At 43.1% G+C, this 23935-nt stretch overlaps 1 protein-coding gene across 1 annotated transcript in view; it reads left to right on the forward strand.

The window, feature by feature from the left end:
* tmem170b (transmembrane protein 170B) overlaps positions 1 to 23935 on the forward strand; it is a 51255-nt gene that overhangs the window by 19685 nt on the left and 7635 nt on the right. The window contains exon 2 of the mRNA XM_072283070.1: positions 19067 to 19237. Within this exon, the coding sequence (XP_072139171.1) occupies positions 19067 to 19237 (171 nt within the window). The remainder of the gene's footprint in view (positions 1 to 19066; positions 19238 to 23935) is intronic.

The following is a 23935-nucleotide window of genomic DNA, read 5'->3' on the forward strand; positions in this document are numbered from 1 at the left end:
GCCGACTTCGACAAAGAAGGTCTCTGTATGCTCCACGACCACTGGACTAAGTGTGTAAATGTAGGAGGGGACTATGCTGAAAAATAAATGTACTAGGTTTTCTAAAATTGACTCCTTCTACCTTAGGCCACAAACTTATCAATCACCCCTCTTAGGTCTACCGAGCTCGCCAAATCTTGCTGCCCCTCCACAGTTGGTTCTTACCATTATATTTTAGGGCTGTACGATAGTGTAGCGGTTAGCGTACTGCCAGTGACCTGGGTTCAATTCCCATCACTGTTTGACCGCAACCATTTTGCAGTTTTCACTTCTGGGTGCTCCAGAATCCTCCCGCATTTCAGAGATGTAGGTTAACTGGTCAAATGGGTGTAATTGGGCTGTGTGGACTCATTGAGTCAGATGGGCCTGTTGCCATGCTGATTCTCTAAATAAATAAATCTCCCTTTTCAATGTTATGAGTCCATGGTGAATAATCCCACACTTGCCTACATTAAATGTCATTTGCTATTGTGTTGTACTGTTGAACTTGTTGCAAATGTGGAAGGAAATGGAGTCAACAACACAGTATGCCCAAGCTTCTCAGGAGTTTATTTTGGACTCTCCTAAAATGATTTTCCATCTGTATCCATCATTTTAAAAACAAAAAATTGCCTGAAGTCATAGTGTCTATTATTGTTCTTACCATTCTGCTTCCAAGGAGTAATTATTTAATTTGTTTATAATGGCCTGTTCTGCTTGTTTGAACTATATGCAAATCCTTGGGGTTTTAACTTCGTTTTCCTGGATCTGAAGGATTCTTTTAGGGTTTTGCTTTGTGTCTGGTCTCATTTCTTTCTGGGTTTCTCTTGGCATCTTTGGGCCACTTGTACTTTGTTCACTGCACTTAAGGTTTGCACTCTTGATTTTTGTTCACTAATGTGAATTGTGCATAGCAGTCCCTTGTGATTTGCCTCGAGCTGAGGAACAATCATGCTTCTATATATTGGCGAGACCCGACGCAGACTGAGAGACCGCTTTGCTGAACACCTACACTCGGTCCGCCAGAGAAAGCAGGATCTCCCAGTGGCCACACATTTCAATTCCACATCCCATTGCCATTCTGACATGTCTATCCACGGCCTCCTCTACTGTAAAGATGAAGCCACAATCAGGTTGGAGGAACAACACCTTATATTCTGTCTGGGTAGCCTCCAACCTGATGGCATGAACATCGACTTCTCTAACTTCCGCTAATGCCCCACCTCCCCCTCATACCCCATCCGTTATTTATTTTTATACACACATTCTTTCTCTCACTCTCCTTTTTCTCCCTCTGTCCCTCTGACTATACCCCTTGCCCATCCTCTGGTTCACCCCCCCCCCCCCACCGTCTTTCTCCCCGGACCTCCTGTCCCATGATCCTCTCATATCCCCTTTGCCAATCACCTGTCCAGCTCTTGGCTCCATCCCTCCCCCTCCTGTCTTCTCCTATCATTTTGGATCTCCCCCTCCCCCTCCCACTTTCAAATCCCTTACTCACTCTTCCTTCAGTTAGTCCTGACGAAGGGTCTCAGCCTGAAACGTCAACTGCACCTCTTCCTAGAGATGCTGCCTGGCCTGCTGCGTTCACCAGAAACTTTGATGTGTGCTGCTTGAATTTCCAACATCTGCAGAATTCCTGTTGTATGCCAGACAATGCCATTTGATTTGTTTCTGTCGATGTTCAGTCCTCTATCACACTATTTCCCATGCTTTTAGTCTGATTAATTGGAGCTAACTTTCAAACATATTTTCAGCAATGAAGTTGCAACCTTTGTATCACAATATCCAAAATCGTGGTCTGACTATCCTAATTTCTGTAGGTATTCATGTAAAGCAACAGAAACAAAATTCTGGAGGAGCTCAGCAAGCTGGGCAGCATCCATGAAGGCCAATAAACAGAAGCAGTGAGGGTAACCAGAATGAGAAATGGACCGCTTCTCACCCATCCTTCACCTCTTACGGTTTTTCCTCTCCTATTATATCCCTTCTTCAGCCCTTTACCCCTTCCACCTATCCTTTCCCAACTTCCTGCTTGTGTATATATATTTTTCATTTTCAGACAATTACCTGGTTTAATTTTTTTGAGCACTGTCTTTAGATTAACACACTACCAACACCTGAGCTTATGCACTTCCTATTTCTAGGAGAACCACACCTTTGTTTTTGTTAATTGTGTTCTATCGTTGACCACTCAACCACTGAGAACTGTTTCTCTTGACCATTTCTGTCCATATTCTTGATGATTTTAAACACTCTCTGGTCCACTCATCATCTTCTATGTTAAGAGGGGAGTAACTGTAGTTTCTCAAGATTATTATCACCAAAATCAAAGCTGAATTTGCCGTATGTGCAATTACATGTTTGCACAGGTGGAATCAAAACTGATTTGAAGCAGCATCACAGGCACACAGCATTAGATACACAACCTTCACAAAAAAAACACTGTACTGAGTGTTTGTAAGGCAAAGTATGGCAGCAGTACAGTGCAATACATAACATTACTTGAGTACTGTTCAAAAGTCTTGGGCACCATAGATAGATATATCTAAGATCTTTGCACAGAGCAGTAAATTAAACAAATTATACACAAAATACTAATTAGAATTAAAAAAAAAAGAAGTCCATTCTTGTGCAAAATGGCCAGTGTTGTCATAATAAGGTAATGAAGAGGGAGAGCCTCTGGTATGCCAAGTTGTCTGGTGAATGATTAGTTTTTATTGTACAGCGAATCATGGTCTTTATTGGAGGCTTTGTTACTGAATGGTTGATGGTACTAATGCTTTTCTGTGGAAATGGGTGGGGGAGGGTCGTTGCTTTGCTGCTTGTGCGTGGGGGGAGGGGCAGATTTGGGGTTCTAATGTTTTAACTGTTACTCAGGCTTTGGGGCACTGTTTTTCATGAATGTCTGCAAAGAAGAATATTGTGTACATTTCTCTGATATTAAAAGGACCTATTGAATAGGGTTGTGCACATTGGTTCAGGAAGCGAACAGTTGAAGAGAAGTAGATATTCTTTACCCTGATGGTACAGGACTACAGGCCTCTACTTGCTGCCCAATGGTAGCTTTGAGATGGTAGGGACCTTTGGATGGTAATTGGAATCCAAGATGGTGCCAAGCTTGATTTCTGAGTCACAGCTCAGATTTAGTCGTTTTTTAATTAATTGTATTTTTTTTTTACGTGTGTAAGAACATTTTTGGGGATAAGGTTGGGAGTTAGGAGATCAGGTTAGGGCTTTAGGAACATGGACAAGAATATACAGTGTATCGGAAAAACAGGTTAGTCGGCATAGGGGATGGTGTGGCTCCGTGTTGAAGAAATAATATTAAATCATTAGAAAGAGATGACATTGGATTGGAAGGTGTTGAGTCTCTATGGGTTGAGTTAAGAAATGGCAAGGGTAAAAAGACCCTAATGGCAGTTGTATACAGGCCTCCAAACAGCAGCTGGGATGTGGATTACAAATTACAGCAGGCGATAGAAAAGCAAGGTCATGATAATCATTGGGAACTTTAACATGGAAAGTGGATTGGGAAAACCAGGTCAGCACTGGACCTCGAGAGATTTTGTAGGAAGTCTAAGGGATGGCTTTTTAGAACAGCTTGTTGAGCCCACTAGGGGATTGTCTGTGCTGGTTTGGGTGTTGTGCAATGATCCGAAGGTGATGAGAGCTTAAGGTTAAGGAACCCTTAGGGAACAGTGATCACAATATAATCGAGTTCACATTGGATTTTATTTTTTTCCTCTCTCAAATTTCAATGTGTCAGTATTTCAGTGGAATAAAGGAAATTAAATTGGCATGTGAGGGGACCTGGCTGAAGATGACTGGAAATCATCCAAGGATGATTACTGGGAGCTAGGAAGAAAATTGAAAAGCCGGACCTCCAGAGTAATAATGTCAGGATTGCTGCCTGAGCTACGCGCTAATGATGGCAAGAATAGCAGAATTAAGCAGATGAATGTGTGGCTAAGTAACTGGTGCAGGGGGCAGGGCTTCAAATTCTTGAATCATTGGGATCTATTTTGGGGAAGGTATGACTTATACAAAAAAGATGGATTACACCTGAACTCAAAAGGTACTAATATCCTGGCGGGATTGTTTAATATAGCTGTTAGGGAGGGTTTAAACTAAGTTGGCAAGAGGAAGGAAACCAAAGTGTTAGGGTCGAGGAAGAGGAAAATAGAAATAATTCAAAAATACTGTGCAGCAAAGATGGCAAAAAGGACAGGCCGGTGAATTTACAGGATAACTTGCTGCAAAATAGAAATATAACAAAATCGGCAACAGATACTGATCTAAATGTACTGTACTTAAATGCACGCAGCATTAGAAATAAAGTGGATGACCTTGCTGCACAGCTGCAGGTTAAAAGATATGACATTGTGGCCATCACTGAGTCATGGCTAAATGATGGATGTGTTTGGGAGCTGAATATCCAAGGATACACAGTGTATAGGAAAGATAGGAAGGTAGGTAAAGGGGTGGCGTGACCCTGATGGTAAGTAACGATATCAAATTAATAGAAAGAAGGGACATAGGATCAGAAGAGGTAGAATCCTTATGGGTAGAATTAAGAAATGGCAAGGGTAAAAAGACACCAATAGCAGTTACATACAGGCCTCCAAACAGCAGCTGGGATGTGGACTACAAGTTGCAGCTGGAAATAGAAAAAGCGAGTCAGAAGGAAAATGTCAGGATAATTATGGGAGATTTTAATATGAAAGTGAATTGGGAAAGTCAGGAAGGTAATGGATCTCAGGAGAGGGAGTTTGTAGAATGCCTACAGGATGGCTTTTTGGAGCAGCTTGTCCAGAAGCCCACCAGGGGGCTGGCTGTTTTGGATTGGGTGCTGTGTAACGAACCTGAAGCAATTAGGGAGCTGGAGGTAAAGGAACCCCTTGGAAGTAGTGATCATAATATGATTGAGTTCAGTTTCAATTGTGAAAAGGAGAAGCTGGTGTCAGGTGTATCGATATTTCAGTGGAACAGGGGAAATTACAGTGGTATGAGAGAGGAACTGGCCCAAGTCGATTGGAAAAGTAAGCTAAATGGAGGGACGGCAGAGCAGAATTGGTTGAAATTCCTGCAAGAAATAAGGAAAATGCAGGAAAAATATATTCCAAGAAATAAGAAAATCATGAATGGAAAAATGGCACAAATGTGGCGAACGAGAGGTTAAGGCAAAAATAAAAGCAAAAGAAACTGCGTACAAGGAAGCAAAAATTAGTGGGAAAAATGAGGACTGGAAGACTTTTAAAAACTTACAGAAGGAAACGAAGAAAGTCATTAGGAAAGAAAAGATGAATTATGAAAGGAAGTTGGCGATTAACATTAAAAAAAAGATACTAAGAGTTTTAAAATGTGAAGAGTAAAAGAGTGACAAGGGTCACGGTGACACGGGACCGATTGAAAATGATGCTGGAGAAATTATAATGGATAACAAAAAGATGGTGGAGGAACTGAATGAGTATTTTGCATCAGTCTTCACAGTGGAGGACATGAGCAATATACCTGATAACCAGAGGTATCAGGGAATAGAATTAGGTACAGTCAAGATTACTAGAGAGAAAGTGCGTGGGAAGCTAAGTGGACTAAGAATAGATAAGTCTCCCGGTCCGGATGAGGTGCACCCAAGGGTTCTGAAGGAGGTGGCTTTGGAGATTATGGAAACATTGGAAATGATCTTCCAGGAACCTATAGACTCTGGTATGGTTCCGGGGGACTGGAAGGTCGCAAATGTAGTTCCGCTATTTAAGAAAAGAGGGAGGCAGCAAAAAGAAAATTACAGACCTATTAGTCTGACATCGGTAGTTGGAAAGATATTGGAGTCAATCCTCAAGGACGAGGTTATGAAATACCTCGAGGTGCATGACAAGATAGGCCGAAGCCAGCATGGTTTCATGAAGGGAAGATCCTGCCTCACCAACCTATTGGAATTTTTTGAGGTAATCTCGAATAAGATTGACAAGGGAGAGGCTGTAGATGTTGTGTATTTGGATTTTCAAAAGGCCTTCGATAAGGTGCTGCATATGAGGGTGCTTAATAAGATGAGAGCCAATGGAATTATAGGAAAGATTTTGAAATGGGTGGAGCATTGGCTGATAGGCAGAAAGCAAAGTGTGGGAATAAAGGGATCCTATTCTGATTGGTTGCCGGTTACTAGTGGTGTTCCGCAGAGACGGTGTAGGGGCCGCTTCTTTTTACGATGTATATTGATGATTTGGATTATGGATTAAATGGTTTTGTGGCTAAATTAGTGGATGATACCAAGATAGGTGGAGGAGCAGGAAATGTTGAAGAAACGGAAAGGTTGCAGAGAGACTTAGTCAGTTTAGGAGAGTGGGCAAAAAAATGGCAGATGAGATTGTTGACAAATGTACAGTCGTACATTTTGGAAGAAGAAATAATCAGGCAGATTATTATTTAGATGGGGAGAAAATTCAAAACTCGGAAGTGCAAAGGGACTTGTGGGTCCTCGTGCAGGATACCCTAAAGGTTAACTGCCAAATTGGATTGGTGGTAAGGAAATCGAATGCTATGTTGGCATTCATTTCAAGAGGAATAGTGTATAAGAGTAAGGAGGTGTTGATGAGGCTCTATGGGGCATTAGTGAGACCTCATTTGGAATACTGTGTGCAGTTTTGGGCCCCCTATCTTAAAAAGGATGTACTGATGTTGGAGAGAGTTCAGACAAGATTTACGAGGATGATTTCTGGAATGCAGGGGCTAACATATGAGGAGCGTTTGTCAGCTCTTGGACTGTATTCACTAGAGTATAGGAGAATGAGAGGGGATCTCATAGAAACATTTTGAATGTTGAAAGGGTTGGACAGAGTAGATGTGGAAAGGTTGTTTCCCTTGGTGGGTGAGTCCAGGACAAGAGGCCATTGTCTTAGAATTAGAGGGTACCCAGTTAAAACAGAGATGAGGAGAAATTTTTTTAGCCAGAGGGTCATGGATTTGTGGAATTCGTTGCCACATACAGCTGTGGAGGCCTGATCATTGAGGGTGTTTAAGGAGGAGATTGACAGGTATCTAATTAGTCAGGGTATCAAGGGATCTGGGGAAAAAGCCATAAATTGGAACTAGATGGGTGAATAGTTTAGCACATGGGGGAGCTGCGGAGCAGACTCGATGGGCCGAATGGCCTACTTCTGCTCCTTTGTCTTGTGTGATCTTGTGAAAGGGACATTTGCAGGAAGGATGGCAGAGCAGCAATGGCTGGAGTTTGTGTGAAAAATGAGGGAAGTGCAAGACATACATTCTAAATAAGAAATTTTCAAAGAGAAGAAGAACACTACTGTGGATTACAAGTGAACTCAGAGCCAAAGTAAAAGCAAAAGAGAGGACATACAAGGAAGCCAGAGCTAGCGGAAAGATACAGGATTGAGAAGCTTTTAAGAACTTGCAGAAGGAAACTAAGAAGGTCATTAGGAAGGAAAAGATGAATTATGAAAGAAAGCTGGCGACTATTATCAAAGAAGATATGAAAAGCTTTAGGTATATAAAGGGTAAAAGAGAGTAGAGGGTAGATATAGGACCAATACAAAATGACGCTGGAGATATTATAATCAGAGATGACAGAGGAACTGATTGCATATTTTGCATCTGTCTTCACAGTGGAGGACGTCTGCGGTATACCAGACATTCAAGAATGTCAGGGAAGTGAAGTTTGTGCAGTGAAAATTATGACTGAGAAGGTGCTCAGGAAGCTTAATGGTCTGAGGGTGGGAGGCAGCAGAAATGAAACTATAGACCTGGTAGCCTGACATCAGTGGTTGGGAAGTTGTTGGAATCGATTGTTAGGGATGAGATTACGGATTACATGACAAGATAAGCCAATGCCAGCATGGTTTCCTGAAAAGAAAATCCTGTCTGACAAACCTACTGCAATTCTTTGAGGAAATTACAAGCGGGATGGACGAAGGAGATGCAGTAGATGTGGTGTACTTGGATTTTCAGAAGGCCTTTGACAAGGTGCCGCATATGAGATTGCTTAACAATATAAGATCCCATAGAATTGCAGGGAAGTTACTAGCATGGGTGGATCATTGGCTGGTCAGCAGAAAACAGAGTGGGAATAAAGGGATCCTATTCTGGAGTTACCAATGGAGTTCCACAGGGGTTGGTGTTGGGACCGCTGCTTTTTACGATGTATGTCAATGAATTGGGCTACAGTATTAATGGATTTGTGGCTAAGTTTGCTGATGATACAAAGATAGGTGGAGGAGCAGGTAGTGTTGAGGACACAGACGGATAGGTTAGGGGAATGGGCAAAGAAGTGGCAAATGAAATACAATGTTGGAATGTGTATGGTCATGCCCTTCGGTGGAAGAAATAAATGGGCAGACTAAATATTTAGATGGGGAGTGAATTTAAAATGCAGAGATGCAAAGGGACTTGGGATATCTTGCACAAGGACTCCCAAAGGTTAACCTCCAGGTGGAGTCAATTGTGAAGAAGGTGAATACAATGTTGGCATTCATTTCTAGAGGTATAGAATATAAGAGCAGGGATGTGATGTTGAGGCTCTATAAGGCACTCATGAGACCACACTTGGAGTATTGTGTGCAGTTTTGGGCTCCTTATTTTAGAAAGGATATACTGACATTGGAGAGGGTTCAGAGAAGATTCACAAGAATGATTCCAAGGATTGAAAGGGTTACCACATGAGGAACATCTGGTAGCTCTTGGGCTGTATTCCCTGGAGTTCAGGAGAATGAGGGGGGAATCTCAAAGAAACATTGCAAATGTGAAAAGGCCTAAACAGATTAGAGATGGCAAAGTTATTTCTCGTGGTAGGGGATTCTAGGACAAGAGGACACGACTTCAGGATTGAAGGACTTCCATTTGGAACTGAGGTGCGGAGAAATTACTTTAGTCAGAGGGTGGTAAATCTGTGGAATTTGTTGCCATGAGCAGCTGTGAAGGCCAAGTCACTGGGTGTATTTAAGACCGATAGATAGGTTCTTGATTAGCCAGGGCATCAAAGAGTATGGAGTGAAGGCAGGGGAGTGGGGATGATTGTAAGAATGATTGAATGCAGAGCAGACTGGATGGGACGAATGGCCTACTTCTGCTCCTATATCTTATGGACATGGGGAATTGGAGCTCAGGCTGGAGTACAAAAACCTGCGCAAACATGAGACCAGTCAGATGTCAGACCAGCAGACAGCAGGTGGGGGACAAGCCCCTCCCCTTCCATTCCCCCTCCACCTCCAGGTCATAGAGATGTCTGCAGTTTCTAGAATTAAGAGTTCCATGCAGGAAGGAGGAATGAGTTCTGATGACCCCGAGTGCGCAGTTCAATGAGACCAGAGTTTGAGGCCTAGTGTTCAGAATCCAGCCATCAGAGATTCTAGATTTTGAGATCTGATGTTCATTGATCAACATGTACTATGATTGATGCTGAGGGCTGAGGCCGGAGGATGTATTGCAAGTCTGGAATTCAAAGCCCGTTGACCAGAGTTGAGTGCTGTGATTCTGCTGGGGACATTGAAGCCCTGTGTCTGTAGGCCTGAGTCAGTGTTAGCTGGTGCTGGAGGTCCATCCTGTGATTAAAGGACTGTGTGTGGAAGGAAGGAATGGGGCTTGTGCTGTGTTGTTTTCAAGCATGCGATGTTGGCAGTGGAATGTGTGGTGATACTCATCTTAAGGAGGGGTATTACCCACAAAGTTTCTCTTTATGCTGATGACCTTCTGCTCTACATTCCTAATGTGGAGTCTTCTTTACCTTCGCCAGTCCTGACGAAGGGTCTCGGCCTGAAACGTTGACTGTACCTCTTCCTAGAGATGCTGCCTGGCCTGCTGTGTTCACCAGCAACTTTGTGTGTTGCTTGAATTTCCAGCATCTGCAGATTTCCTCGTGTTTGTGTCTTTAACTTCCCTACTTTCTTTACTCTCCTGTTTTCAGTATATAAACTTAACTTTCATAAGAGTGAACTTTTTCCTTTGAATAATTTGGTATTAGTTAATACTAAATTTCCTTTTAAAATTGTAAGAAATCAATTTACTTATTTGGGCGTAACAATTACTAGGAATTATAAATTCCTTTTTAAAGAAATTTTTTTTACACTTCTGAATTATGTTAAGAAGGTGCTATCAAATTGGTCGCCCCTCTCTTTATCATTGATTGGCCGAATCAATTCTATTAAAATGAATATTTTGCCTAAATTTTTGTATTTATTTCAGGCTATTCCTGTTTTTATTCCTAAATCCTTTTTTGATTCTTTGGATTCTATTATATCTTCTTATATATGGAAAACTAAAATTTCTCATTTAAATAAAGTTCATCTTCAAAAAGCTAAAAAGAATGGAGGTTTGGCCTTACCCAATTTTCAGTTTTATTACTGGGCAGTCAATATACGGAATCTTACATTTTGGTTATATTATATTAATCGAGAGGACTGTCCGGTCTGGGTTTCTTTGGAAACTAACTCTGTTAATAAATTTTCTATCATTTCTCTTCTCGGATCCTCAATTCCGTTATCTTTAAGTAATTTAACTGATAATTTTGAAGTTGGGTACAATTTAGAAAATATTTTGGTTTATTGAGTTTTTTACTTTCCAGTCCCATTTTTTTCTAACTTTTTTTAAACCTTCTATGTCTGATGTAGTTTTTAAAGAGTGGAATAGATTGGGTATTAAATGTTTTCATGATTTGTTGTTGGAGACAGTCTCTCTTCATTTGAACAACTGTCAGTTAAGTATAGCCTACCGAGAACTTACTTTCTTCAGTATTTACAAATCAGAGACTTTTTGTGTTCTCAGGTACATACATTTCCTGAAAGTCCAGATAAAAATTTACTTGATATAATTTTTAATTTGAAACCCTTCATTATGCATCGATATCTAATATTTATATTTGTTGGGAATGAGAAATATTCCTTTAGATAAAATTAAAAATCTTTGGGAACAAGATTTACAGATTTCAATTTCTGAGTCCACTTGGAATGCAATTTTTAAATGGGTTAATACTTCATCATTATGTGCCCGTCATTCCCTTCTACAATTTAAAGTGGTTCATAGAGCCCACATGTCTAAAGATAAGCTGTTTTGTTTTTATTCGGATATATCTGCCTATTGTGATAGATGTAATAATGGAGAAGCCTCACTAATCCATATGTTTTGGACTTGTCCGAGTCTTGAAAAATATTGGAAGGAAGTATTTCAAACTTTTTCGGTGCTTTTTAAAGTAAATTTTAAACCTAATCCTTTGACAGCCTCCAACAATACCAAATAAGGAAATGATATTATTTTGGAGACACATGATCTGCATATTTTAGCCTTTATTTCTCTCATAGCCAGGAGGGCATTGTTGCTTAAGTGGAAGGATGCCATTCCACCTATTCATACTCATTGGTTACAGGATATTATGTCTTGCTTAAATTTAGAGAAGATTCGCCGTTCAATTTCTGAACCAAGACAAAATTTTTTGTAATTTATTTTTATTGAAGTTCATCATCAAACGAACATTTCCATAGGATGTTTTTCAGATATTGTATGTATATATCATATAATCATATTTGCTACAAATCTCCACATAATATTTATCTGAGATATACACCTATAGAAAAGAGAGGAAAGAAAGAACAAGCAAAAAGAGAAAATTATGTACAAGTAGGGAGTAATCTTTTTTTTACAATATATTCATTGATTGTGAGAATAAAATCAGGTTTATGAGGTGCTAGGTAGTTGAAACATTTTTCCCAGTATGAATCAAATCGTTCCAACTTATGGTTAACAGATGCTGTTCATTTTGTAAATGTCCATTGTAATTTCCAGCCATGTGTTTAAAGTTGGGCTGTCCTGTGATAACCATTTCCTGGTCATCATCATCATCAGGTGCCATGCCCAGTTTGAGCTTTGACTGCCATGGCCCACACACTCCTGTTTCGGGTCAAGTGGATCAATTCGTTGGTATTCATTTCCAGTTCTCTGGTCGCTGTCTCCATCATCATTTGTCTTTATCTTCCTCTTGCTTTCTTCCCTTCAATCTTACATTTCCTGGTAAGAGTCTTTTTACCAGCCACCAGCAGTATATTCATTAAATATTTATCTCTTTTCAACCATTCTTGACGTACATACCTAAAATATATGGTCTTACTTTCCAAGGGTATTTCACATTTTAAAAATGTCTTGTAGGGCATTGTGTATCCCACTCCAATAGTCTTTGATAACGGGGCAATCTCAGAAAATAGTTTGCATTTTGATTTCCACAATTTCTCCAGCAAACAGGGAGGTTACAGGGATGCAATAGATGACCCCCAACAGACTCACAAGTGATTTCTGAGAGGGTGTAACAAAATATATTAAGTTTTTTTCCATCCAAACTTCCTCCATTTCTGTGAACTGGTACACTTCCATTGATACCTCCATGTTATTGTCCATTCTTCCTCAGATATAATTATCCCTCCTTCCTTCTCCCATTTTGTTTTAATGTATGAAGTCGAATGTGTTTTAAGATTTGACAAACCCTTATACATGCTTGAAATGATTCTACGACCGTTATCTGAATTATATGCTTTTCTAAATAGCTCTATCAAACATGTACTTTCCTTGGTTACAGTTTTTAACCCTCCTATTAACATACTATCGCATCTGTAGATACTGGTAAAAGTCTTGTTTTTCTAATAAGTGTTTCTCTTTAAGCATTTCAAAACTGAACCATGTTCCTTCTTTCATCATATTGCAAAGAACTGTTATTCCTTTAGTTGTCCAGTCCTTAAATCTAGCATCCAGTTTATTCGACGTAAAATCTGAGTCATATGCACACCATTTAAGAACTGCAATATCTCCATCTAGTTTGTATTCTTTTATAATAGTTTTCCATATTTTAAGAGTCTATTTCACCTATGGATTATCAATAGTATTAATGTACCTTAAACACAAAATAACCTGTAGATGCTGGGGTCAAAGCAATACTAGAACACAACACGCTGGAGGAACTCAGCAGGTTGGGCAGCATCTATGGAAAAGATCGGTCGATGTTTTGGGCCGGAACCCTTCGTCAGGACTGTAGAGGGAAGGGGCAGAGGCCCCATAAAGAAGGTGGGGGGAGGGTAGGAAGGAGAAGGCTGGTAGGTTCCAGGTGAAAAGCCAGTAAGGGGAAAGATAAAGGGGTGGGGGAGAGGAGGCAGGGAGGTGATAGGCAGGAAAGGTGAAGAAAGAATAGGGGAAAATACAATGGGTAGTAGAAGGAGGCGGAACCATGAGGGAGGTGGTAGGCAGCTGGGGGAGGGGGCAGAGGGACATAAAGATGGGGGAAGGGAGAGGGAGGGAATTACCGGAAGTTGGAGAATTCTATGTGCATACCAAGGGGCTGGAGACTACCTAGACGGTATATGAGGTGTTGCTCCTCCAACCTGAGTTTAGCCTCATCATGGCAGTAGAGGAGGCAGTGTATGGACATATCTGAATGGGAGTGGGAAGCAGAGTTGAAGTGGGTGGCTACTGGGAGATCCTGTCTGTTTTGGCGGAGGGAGCGGAGGTGCTCGACGAAGCGGTCCCCCATCTGCTTCGGATTTCACCGATGTAGAGGAGGCCGCACCGGGAGCATCGGTTGCAATAGATGACCCCAACAGACTCACAAGTAAAGTGTTGCCTCACTTGGAAGGACTGTTTGGGGCCCTGAATGGTGGCAAGAGAGGAGGTGTAGGAACAGGTTTAGCACTTGCGCTTACAGGGATAAGTGCCAGGTGGGAGATCCGAGGGAAGGGATGTGTGGACCAGGGAGTCACGGAGGGACAGATCCCTGCGGAAAGCCGAGAGGGGTGGAGAGGGAAAGATGTGCTTAGTGATGGGGTCCTGTTGAAGGTGGCGGTAGTTGCTAAGGATAATCTGCTGGTGGGGTGGTAGGTGAGGACAAGGGGAATTCTGTCCCTGTTGTGCTGGTGGGAGGATGGGGTGAGAGCCGACGTGCGGGAAATGGAAGGGATGCGGGTGAGGGCATCACTGATGACAGCAGAAGGGAAACCACAATCCTTAAAGAAAGAGGACATTTGAGATGTCCTGGAATGGAAAACCTCATCCTTGGAGCAGATGCGGTGGAGACGGAGGAACTGGGAATAGGGAATGGAGTTTTTGCATGTGGCAGGGTGAGAAGAGCTGTAGTTGAGGTAGTTATTAGAATCAGTGGGCTTGTAGAAGATGTCAGTAGTCAGTCTGTCTCCAGAGATGGAGACCGAGAGATCGAGAAAGGGGAGAGAAGTGTCCGAGATAGACCAAGTGAATTTGAGGGCTGGGTGGAAGTTAGAAGTGAAGTCGATGAAATTGACTGCATAGGTGCAGGAAGCAGGGCTGGGTCCCTCGGCGACTCCCTGGTCCACGCGTCCCTTCCCACAGATCTCCCACCTGGCACTTATCCCTGTAAGCGCAAGTGCTACACCTGTTCCTACACCTCCTCTCTTGCCACCATTCAGGGCCCCAAACAGTCCTTCCAAGTGAGGCAACACTTCACTTGTGAGTCTGTTGGGGTCATCTATTGCATCCGGTGCTCCCGGTGCGGCCTCCTCTACATCAGTGAAACCCGACGCAGATTGGGGGACCGCTTCTTCCAGCACCTCCGCTCCGTCCGCCAAAACAGACAGGATCTCCCAGTAGCCACCCACTTCAACTCTGCTTCCCACTCCCATTCAGATATGTCCATACACTGCCTCCTCTACTGTCATGATGAGGCTAAACTCAGGTTGGAGGAGCAACACCTCATATATCATCTAGGTAGTCTCCAGCCCCTTGGTATGAGCATAGAATTCTCCAACTTCTAGTAATACCCTCCCCCTTCCTTCCCCCACCCCTATGTCCTTCTGCCCCCTCCCCCAGCTGCCTACCACCTCCCTCATGGTTCCGCCTCCTTCTACTACCCATTGTGTTTTCCCCTATTCTTTCTTCACCTTTCCTGCCTATCACCTCCCTGCTTCCCCTCCCCCACCCCTTCATCTTTCCCCTTAGTGGTTTTTCACCTGGAACCTAAGAGCCTTCTCCTTCCCACCCTCCCCCCACCTTCTTTATAGGGCCTCTGCCCCTTTCCCCTACAGTTCTGATGAAGGGTTCCGGCCCAAAACGTCGACTGATCTTTTCCACGGATGCTGCCTGACCTGCTGAGTTCCTCCAGCATGTTGTGTTCTATTTATCTACCTTTATAGGTTATCAGCCAAAATTGCTTGTATGGGGATGAAAAATATCCTCTCCTCAATGTTTTTCCATTAAGCGTCATATGATGGGTTGCACCAACATATCACAGCTCTCAATTGTGCTGCAAAATAATCATCTCTAAGAAAAGGTATGCCCCTCTTTCCCCTCCACCCCCCCCCCCCAACTTTTCCTTGGCTAATTTTCCTTTCCTAGACAAGATTTTTTAACATTGTGGGGACTTTTTTTGAATTATTTTCAAAATCTTTGATTTGCTATTAGGCTAATAATATGTTTTACTATATGTTAAGGATTTTTTCCTTTTTTAAACCAAACAGCTGTTTTCTCTTCTGGTAGTGGGTTTAGATTTTTGTATAATAAAATCATTTCTTTTCAATATTATGTTTAAATTTAATTTGCATGGATATGGGGTAATTACACTTGATCTGTGACTTCAATTTATTGTAATCGATATATATTATATCCTACTGTACTCTGTATTCTTTTATGCAAGAAATTAATAAAAATACTGAAAAAGAAAGAAGCCCTGTGTCTGTAGACCTGAGTCAGTGTTAGCTGGAGGTCCATCCTGTAATTAAAGGACTGTGTGTGGGAGGAAGGAACGGGGCTTGTTCTGTGTTGTTTTGCCAAGCATGTGATGTTGGCAGTGGAATGTGTGGTGATACTTGTGGGCTGCCCCCAGCACACCCTCGGGTATTGGTTGTTAACACAAATGACCCATTTCACTGTATGTTTTGATATGGATGTGACAAACTTGAATCGTCAATCTTGGAGATCTGTTCTGAGGAGGGGTACGCCGATGATAGATTGGTATGATAACTACACTCTGCAGCATCTTTCATTCCTGCACATTCAGATTGCTGACCTAGACTGTGATATAACCAATCTGGGTCTGGATACTTTAAACAATACACCTGTAGATATTTGGACTGTTGGATGACATGCAGAACCCCCTTAAGCTACTATAAGTAGAAATACTGTATGCTTTCCATAAGGTTGTATCCCTTGTCCCTAGAATTCGAAAAATCCTTTTCTGTACCTTTGACAGTCTTTGTAACTTGAGCAGTCCAAAATATTCCATTGGTGGCAGATGTAGGACTTTGTAAAGGTTTATGATGATTCCCTTGCTCTTGTTCTCTGCAGCTTTTTTTTTATAAAGCCTACCCCACAGATCTACCCCAAATCTTTTGTTTTACACTTATTTTAGAATTGTTTCTTCCAATTTATAATCACCTTTTCTCATCTTCCTATAAATTACAACACTTCACATTTCTCCACACTGAATTTCAGTTGCACCTGTCTGTTTCTGCATGGTCTGTTGCTGTTCTGAGAGTTTGCAATGTTTCCAAATCTTGCCATCTGCAGGTTTGAAAATTGTGTCCAGTACAGTGAAGTCTCAATCCTCAAGGGAATTTTTCTTTTTCAATTCAATTAGATTAAAGTTTAACTGTCATTCCACCATACATGAATACCCATGAATACAATAGTCTTGAAAGATTCTTTCACTGCTGCTGTTACCTAATTGGCTACCCATGCTCTTGTGACCCCCTTTTGCTTTGTTATTCTATGGTCTTCTAAGTAATGTTGGATGTTTGATGTTACATGTGAAATGTCATACAGGATGGAGGTGGGGCCATTCAGGTACCGAGTCTTTATGGTTCATCAATTGCCCACCTAAATTCCATTTTCATTCTTCTTACCTTTCCATCGATATTTCCAGATTTTGCTACTCACATACATGCCAATAGCAAGTTATGATTTAATTAACCTACTAGCTTGTGTCTTTAGAATGTGGGAGAAAGCCACTCGGTCACAGTAAGAATGTACAAACTCCACACCCACAATAATGGAGGGCAGGACTGAACCTGGGTTGTTGGAATTACTAGTTGTGCAGTTGTACTGCCACCCTTTATGACTGCATCTCTTGAATGTTAAGGTTTCTAGGAACACCTAATTTGTAGACACCTGCAGGGGAGAAAAGTTCATCAGTCTTTTACCAAATTAAAACTACCTTTTTCTGGTACATTTATAAAATTGACTACTTGTTTTACATCCTTTAGGTGAAGTTCCAGATAATCTCGATTTGAGCACAGTGGGAGGAAATTTATCCTTGCATGCAGGTTGTTTTTTTTCTAAAAAGAAAAGTTTTGCCGCTCTGTCACACTGCCTGCATTGCACTTCAAGATGTGTGTGTAATGAAATGCAATGGCATAGTGCCAGTCATTGACTAAGTGGTGGTTTAGCAACACTTGCTCTCGCCCTTTCGAAAACCTGAGAGATTAACAACTGACTTAAATGGTTATTTATATTTTTGCAGCACTTTTCAGTAGACAGATTAGCAGCTCCTGGCATGTTCACCTGCATGCAATGTCAAAGAATCATACAAAATCTTTGACATGGAGACCACTTGCCCTATATTCCATGTTGGATGAAAACAAGTGAGCCAGTGTAATCCCACTTTCTAGCCCTGGATTTGTAAGGGTCCTTAAATACTACTTGTATGGTGATACCTTCTGCATCTACCAGTCTTTCAGGCAGTAAACTCCGATCATCACCCCCTGGGTTAAAAACTAACTTCTTTTTCCCTTTTTTCTGTTGATTACTTTCCATTGCACCTTTTTGGTTTTTATCAGTAAGATACAACCACATGGGGGGGAAAGAAAGTCCAGACCCTGAGTCCATAAAGGCCACAGAAGTCTGTATTCGATCACAATACAGCTTCTCTTCTGCCAAGTGAACACTGGAAGGCAACACTGACTCCTGCCTGGATGCTACGCCACACCGCTCCTGGTGGAGCACACCGGCTTCGCCCCTCTCCTCACGGAAACTGGCAGCACTGTGAGTTGAGGTTTAGTCCTTGCTACAACCAAGGCCATCCACCCCTGTTTTCTGCCAATAAATCAGTGAATCAGACTTGTGGTATACCCCATTGACAATGTCCAAAAGGGTCTTGCAATCACAAGAAAAGCGACTCGCTATTAAACTGTAAGCCTTATTCGACTCAGGCAGCAGCAAGACGCGCAGCTCCTTCATTTTCTCCGCCAACAAGCAATCCGCTGATGAAGAAGACCTGCAATACTTTAAGTTCTTAATGTCTAAAAGGACCTTGTAGTCATTTTAAAAAAAACATTTAAAAAGGACAATTACACCTTTTGTTGACCCATTAGAAGCTGCTGTGGTCAAACATGCTGCCACTTTACCGGAACTGGATGAGAGAGCATTCTATGTTAATGATCGTTCTGACCGCTGGGCAACTTCCCTATAGTCTTGAAATATTCTTTAACTACTGTTGTTACCTAATTAGCTACCCATGTCAACCACAATACAGCTTGTCCCCTGAACAGTAGGGGTGTGTGGGGAACAGCAGTATCTCCAGCCTGGATGCGACGCCAAACTGCCCCCAGTGGAGCGCACAAGCTCAGATTAGACGATGCCATGGCTTGGGACCTGACCCTCTCACATACAAGATTGTGTGTGTATGTGTGTTATTTATTTTTAAGTTGAGAGGGGAAAGATTTCTGAGATTTGAAGGGCTACAAGGAGAGCGGTGTGTATATGGAATGAGCTGCAAGAGGAAGTGGCTGAGTCAGGTATAATAATAACTCTTAAAAGGCTTTTAGATAAGTACATGGATAGGAAAAGTGTAGAATGAAGTGGGACTAGTTTAGCACTTTGCTCAGCTTGGATGAGTTGATCTAAAGGGCCTGGTTTCGTGCTGCATTACTCTGCCTCTAATAGAATAAATTTCTTCGGAAGAAGAACCTAACTTGGGCTTGCACTTCCCTTGAAAGGTGAATTAGTTTATTTTCCAAGCCGATTTTAAAACAGGGCCCTCCTGAATTTATCCCCTCTTTATTTCAGTTGTTTCATTTGTCTTATTTGTTTTTCTTCACAGAGATGTGGTACTGGGTTTTCCTCTGGGCCCTCTTCTCCTCCCTCTTCGTTCATGGTGCCGTTGGTCTCCTGATGTTTGTAATGCTTCAAAGACACAAGCAGGGCAGATTAATATCTGTGATAGCCATAGTTGTGGGCTTCCTGGCATCCATAACAGGAGGAATGATCACAAGTAAGTACTTGAGATTTGGGCAGTTATGTATAGTGCCTTTTGGTATCTGGATAGTTAAATCCTGGAATTTTTCATGCTGTATGTTAATGTGTTTTGAAGATTTTAATCAAAAATTTGTGTAAGTTCTTTGGTTTGTCCCCGGAGTTTTTCCACTTGTGGCTTACCATAGATTTCCATTTAAGAGTGCTTGAGCCATTCTCAGTTTGGTTAAAATCTGTGTTAGTATTTTTGGAGTTTTTGAAATTGTGTCATTAGTTAAGCTATCAAATGTGGGAAAAGCCAGTTGGCAGGAAGCCTTTCATCTTCCTTTGAAATTAAACAATTCAACTAGATGCTTTCTGACTTCGTTAACACAGTTCTCTTTTGAAAATTGAAGCTTTGCCCCTCTAATCTTGATATTTAAAACTGAGTTAAGCATTTGAGGGGTATGAAGTGTAATTGGGGGTTAGGGAAATTAATGGGACTCTAATAATAAAGGTAGTGGTGGTAGAAGAAAGCTTCAAAGGATTGAGGAATAAAGATAGGTTGGAGAGCTTGGGGAAAGAATTAATTGAGTATAAATGGTTAATACTGTAACCCAGACTGTTAGTTCAGACCCCCAAAGACAGCGAATAATCTGGATTTTGAAAATGAAATCGTTAAATTTGGTATATACAGTAAGTCTTCGAGAGAAACAAGTTTGCTGGTCTGGCCCAGGCATGAATCCAAACCCAGACCAGATGGTTGACTTTTCCTATGGGTTTCTGCTGTCCTCCTTTCTAAATCTGGTGAGAAGAGGGAGAAAATCCTGACAAAGGGTAGAATTGCAGGAACAGAGTCTATAGGAGAAGTTAGCATGGAGGAGTATTTTATGAAGGAGGGGATAAGCCCTTGAGAGGAGTATAAACTTGAGTTTTAGAAACCGAATCAGAGAAGTAAAAGCACTCCTGTCTGAGCAAGAACAGAAATAACAGGTGAATTTATTCTTGGGCTAAATGTTATAAAAGTAGCAAAGCACCAGATTCTTAAATTGCTTAACCACCATATAATAAGTTACAATTCCAACTATAGTCAATTAACAACAATCCAAAGTTCAAAATATTCTATATATAAGTAAATACACCATCTGTGCCATATACAACCCATCTATACCATACACAATCCTGAGATTCATTTTCTTCTGGGCATACTCAGTAAATCCAAGAACCATAATAGAATCAATGAAAGACCACACTCAACAGGGCGGATGTATAACCAGTGTGCAAAAATGCAACAAACTGTACAAATACAAAATAAATGATAATAAATATCGAGAGCATGAGGTGAAGAGTCCTTGAAAGTGAGTCCATAGTTCGTGGGAACATTTCAATGATGGGGGAAATAAAGTTATCTCCTCTGGATTTCTGGTGATAGGTCCTTTCCTCCTCATCAGGGTTAGTTGTACAGAGAAGTACTAACATAAAGAAATGAAAATCAAGACAATTTTATTAGCAAACAAGGTTGATAAGGATTTTAAGAATGTATTTAATAGTGACAAAATGAGAATGGTGGGAGGGTTATTTAATGCTTTTAGTAGTTGTAGCAGAATATTGTCTCTCGGGGACATGAGTTAAGAAAGAAACCTGTTAGATTAGGCAAAGTAACAACAATGCCATTACCACCCTGGTGAGAAGGGTTGAGGGGCCCTGCCGGAAGCTGAGAATTTTCTCAGAAGCCACGCCTACCCTGGAAGAGGAGGATAACTACGAAGTATGGATTGAGAATACGTCTCAGTTGTTAGAGGCATGGTCAGTTTCGGATGAGGAAAAGAGACAGCGATTGGTGGAAAGTTTGAGGGGTGGAGCGGCCAGTGTAGTCTGCGAGTTGAGAGCGGAACGGCCTTCGGCTTCCCTGTCGGAGTGTTTGGACGCTTTGGAGGAAGTGTTTGGACGGTCAGGAGATCCCTGGCGACTTTTAGTGGAGTTTCAAAAAATGGGGCAGGGAAGAGGGGAAAGGATCTCAGAATACGCTTTCCGGCTGGAAGGAAAGCTTACTGGGTTGCGGCGCCGAGGAGTAGTGAAGGCAGACGAAGTGGCAAAGTTGAGGATGAGTCAGATATGTAACAGTTCCTGGGAGGATGACAGGGTGGCTTGGAGTATCCAGCAGTCATATAAGAGGAGCCGCCCTCCTTCATTCGGGCAGCTGATTAGAGAGGTGTGGGAGGAGGAGAGTGCTTTGGGCTGTAAAGGGGGCTCAGATCCCCAGGGACGGTCTTCAGCGGTTCAGGAGGTAGCTGGGTTGAGAACAGAGAAATCCAAGGGGTCCCGGGGGGGAGGGACCCCACCGCTTGAGGGGATGGACAGGGGATTACCCCCTTCGGGGGGCGTCCCGGGAGGAGAGAGGCGGCGGGTAGCATGTGCTATAACTGTGGGAGAGAGGGGCATTTCTGGTGGGAATGTGAGTGGCCAGGGATGTGCTACAGCTGTGGGGAAGCGGGTCACTTGCGGAGGGATTGTGAGAGACAAGATGCTCCGAGGAGGGAGGGCCCCTGGGCCACTAAGAAGGGAGAGGTTTGGGAAACTTAGGAGAGGCTCAATGAGGGAATGGACTGGAGTCTCAGGAGGAACACGTTCCCAGAAAGCAGCCATGGAACCCCCGAAAGCACAAGCCCTTAATTCTGGATGGACTGGTGGGACCCCGTTCCAGTGTGTCCCTATGGATAGGGGAAATCTTTGCAAAAGCCATCCCTGACCCAGGATTGCAGGTTACCTTACTGTACCAGTCGTTCTACAACAAATATCTGAAGCATTTGCCAGTAACCCCGTTTAATGCACTGGAGATTTGGGGCATAGGTGGCGGTGATTACCCGTACAATGGGTACCTGTTAGTGAGATTGGAATTCTCGGAGGGCAATGTGGGAGTGTCAGAAGCCCTTGACACATTGGTGTTGGTTTGTCCGGACCTGGTGGAAACCGGTGGCGCTGCCCTGCTGATGGGGATTAACTCCCCTCTGGTGCGACAGCTCTTGGGAGCCTGTAAGGAGAAGGTGTGGGAGAACTTTCTGGAGACCCTCTCGGTACACCCAGTGTTTCGAGTGGTGTTCGAAGAAGTGGGTGACCCCCAGGGGCAGGATCCTGAATGCAAACTAGGGATAGTGTGGTGTATGGCCAGGGGAGGTGGCATTAGTGATGGGGACCCCCGGAGTACTGGCGGGTGAGGCCCTGCTAGTAGACGCCCCAGACGACCTGGAAGGGGAGTCCCGGTTCCCGCCTGGGGCACTGGTGAGACCTGAATTGCAGAGGCCCTCAGCTGTACAGGCACGGCAGATAGGGGTGATAAGGAACATTACGGACAGGGAGATCACCTTTAAGTGCGGGATGCCCCTTGCGCACTTGTTCCCGGTTACGGTGATGTTTAGTGCCCCCGTGAGACCCACTGGAGGAAAACTATTGGAGAACGGGGGCGGGGGGTGGGGGGAGCTGACCGAGGAGGCCTTTAATTTTAAAGACTCCCCTGTACCGCCGAAGTATAAGAGCAGGCTGGTGGAGAAGATGCTGAAGCTAGGGGATGTCTTTTCTCAGGGTGAGTTTGATGTGGGATGTTCCAAGGGCACTCGGCACACTATCCGGGTGACAAATGACACCCCGTTTAGAGAAAGGTCGCGGCGGTTGGCCCCAGCAGATGTGGAAGATGTGCGGCAGTTGAAGGATGCAGGGATTATCGCGGAGTCCCGAAGCCCCTATGCGTCCCCCATAGTGTTGGCAAGGAAGAAAAATGGGAAGGTACACATGTGCGTGGACTATAGGACTCTGAACCGGCGCACGGTTCCCAACCAGTATACGGTCCCAGGGGTGGAAGACGCATTGGCCTGTTTAACTGGGACGCAGTGGTTTAGTGTATTGGATTTGCGGAGTGGGTATTACCAGATTCCAATGAGTGAGGCTGATAAAGAGAAGACGGCCTTTATCTGGCCCCTGGGATTTTTCCAGTTCGAATGAATGCCCAAGGCATATCGGGGGCCCCAGCCACCTTCCAGTGGCTCATGGAGAGGACAGTGGGGGATATGAACCTGCTGGAGGTATTGGTTCAATGTGGACGACCTGATAGTGTTTGGATCTACGTTGGAGGAACATGAGGAGCGGCTGCTGAAGGTGCTGAGTCGGCTGAAGGAGGACGGGTTAAAACTTTCCCTGGATAAATGTCAGTTCTGTAAGACGTCGGTCAGCTATGTCGGGCACATAATCTCGTGAAATGGAGTGGCCACTGATCCGGTTAAGATAGCCGCAGTAACCACCTGACCGAGACCCCAGAATGTGAGTGCCTTACGCTTGTTTTTTGGGGTTGTGTGGGTATTACCGGTGATTCGTGAAAGGATATGCGAAAATGAGTCACCCATTGAACCAGCTGTTGTGTGGTTATCCACCTGTGGAGAAGGAAAGGAAGGGAGACTGAGGGCCAGAGGTAGAAGGATACTTGAACCCGGGGGAGCCCTTTGGATCAAAGTGGGATGCTCAATGTGAAGAGGCGTTCTAATCTCTAAGAAGGGCACTGACACAGGCCCCGGTGTTGGCTTTTGCTGATCCCCGGAAGCCGTATGTTCTACACACTGATGCCAGTCACGAGGGTCTGGGGGCTGTCCTGTACCAGGAACAGGGCAACGGATTGAGGTCGGTGGCGTTTGTCAGCTGGAGCTTGTCGCCATCTGAGAGAAACTATCCCACTCACAAGCTGGAGTTCTTG

Source organism: Mobula birostris, chromosome 19 (genome assembly GCF_030028105.1).
Source record: "Mobula birostris isolate sMobBir1 chromosome 19, sMobBir1.hap1, whole genome shotgun sequence".
NCBI classification, from domain to species: Eukaryota; Metazoa; Chordata; class Chondrichthyes; order Myliobatiformes; family Myliobatidae; genus Mobula; species Mobula birostris.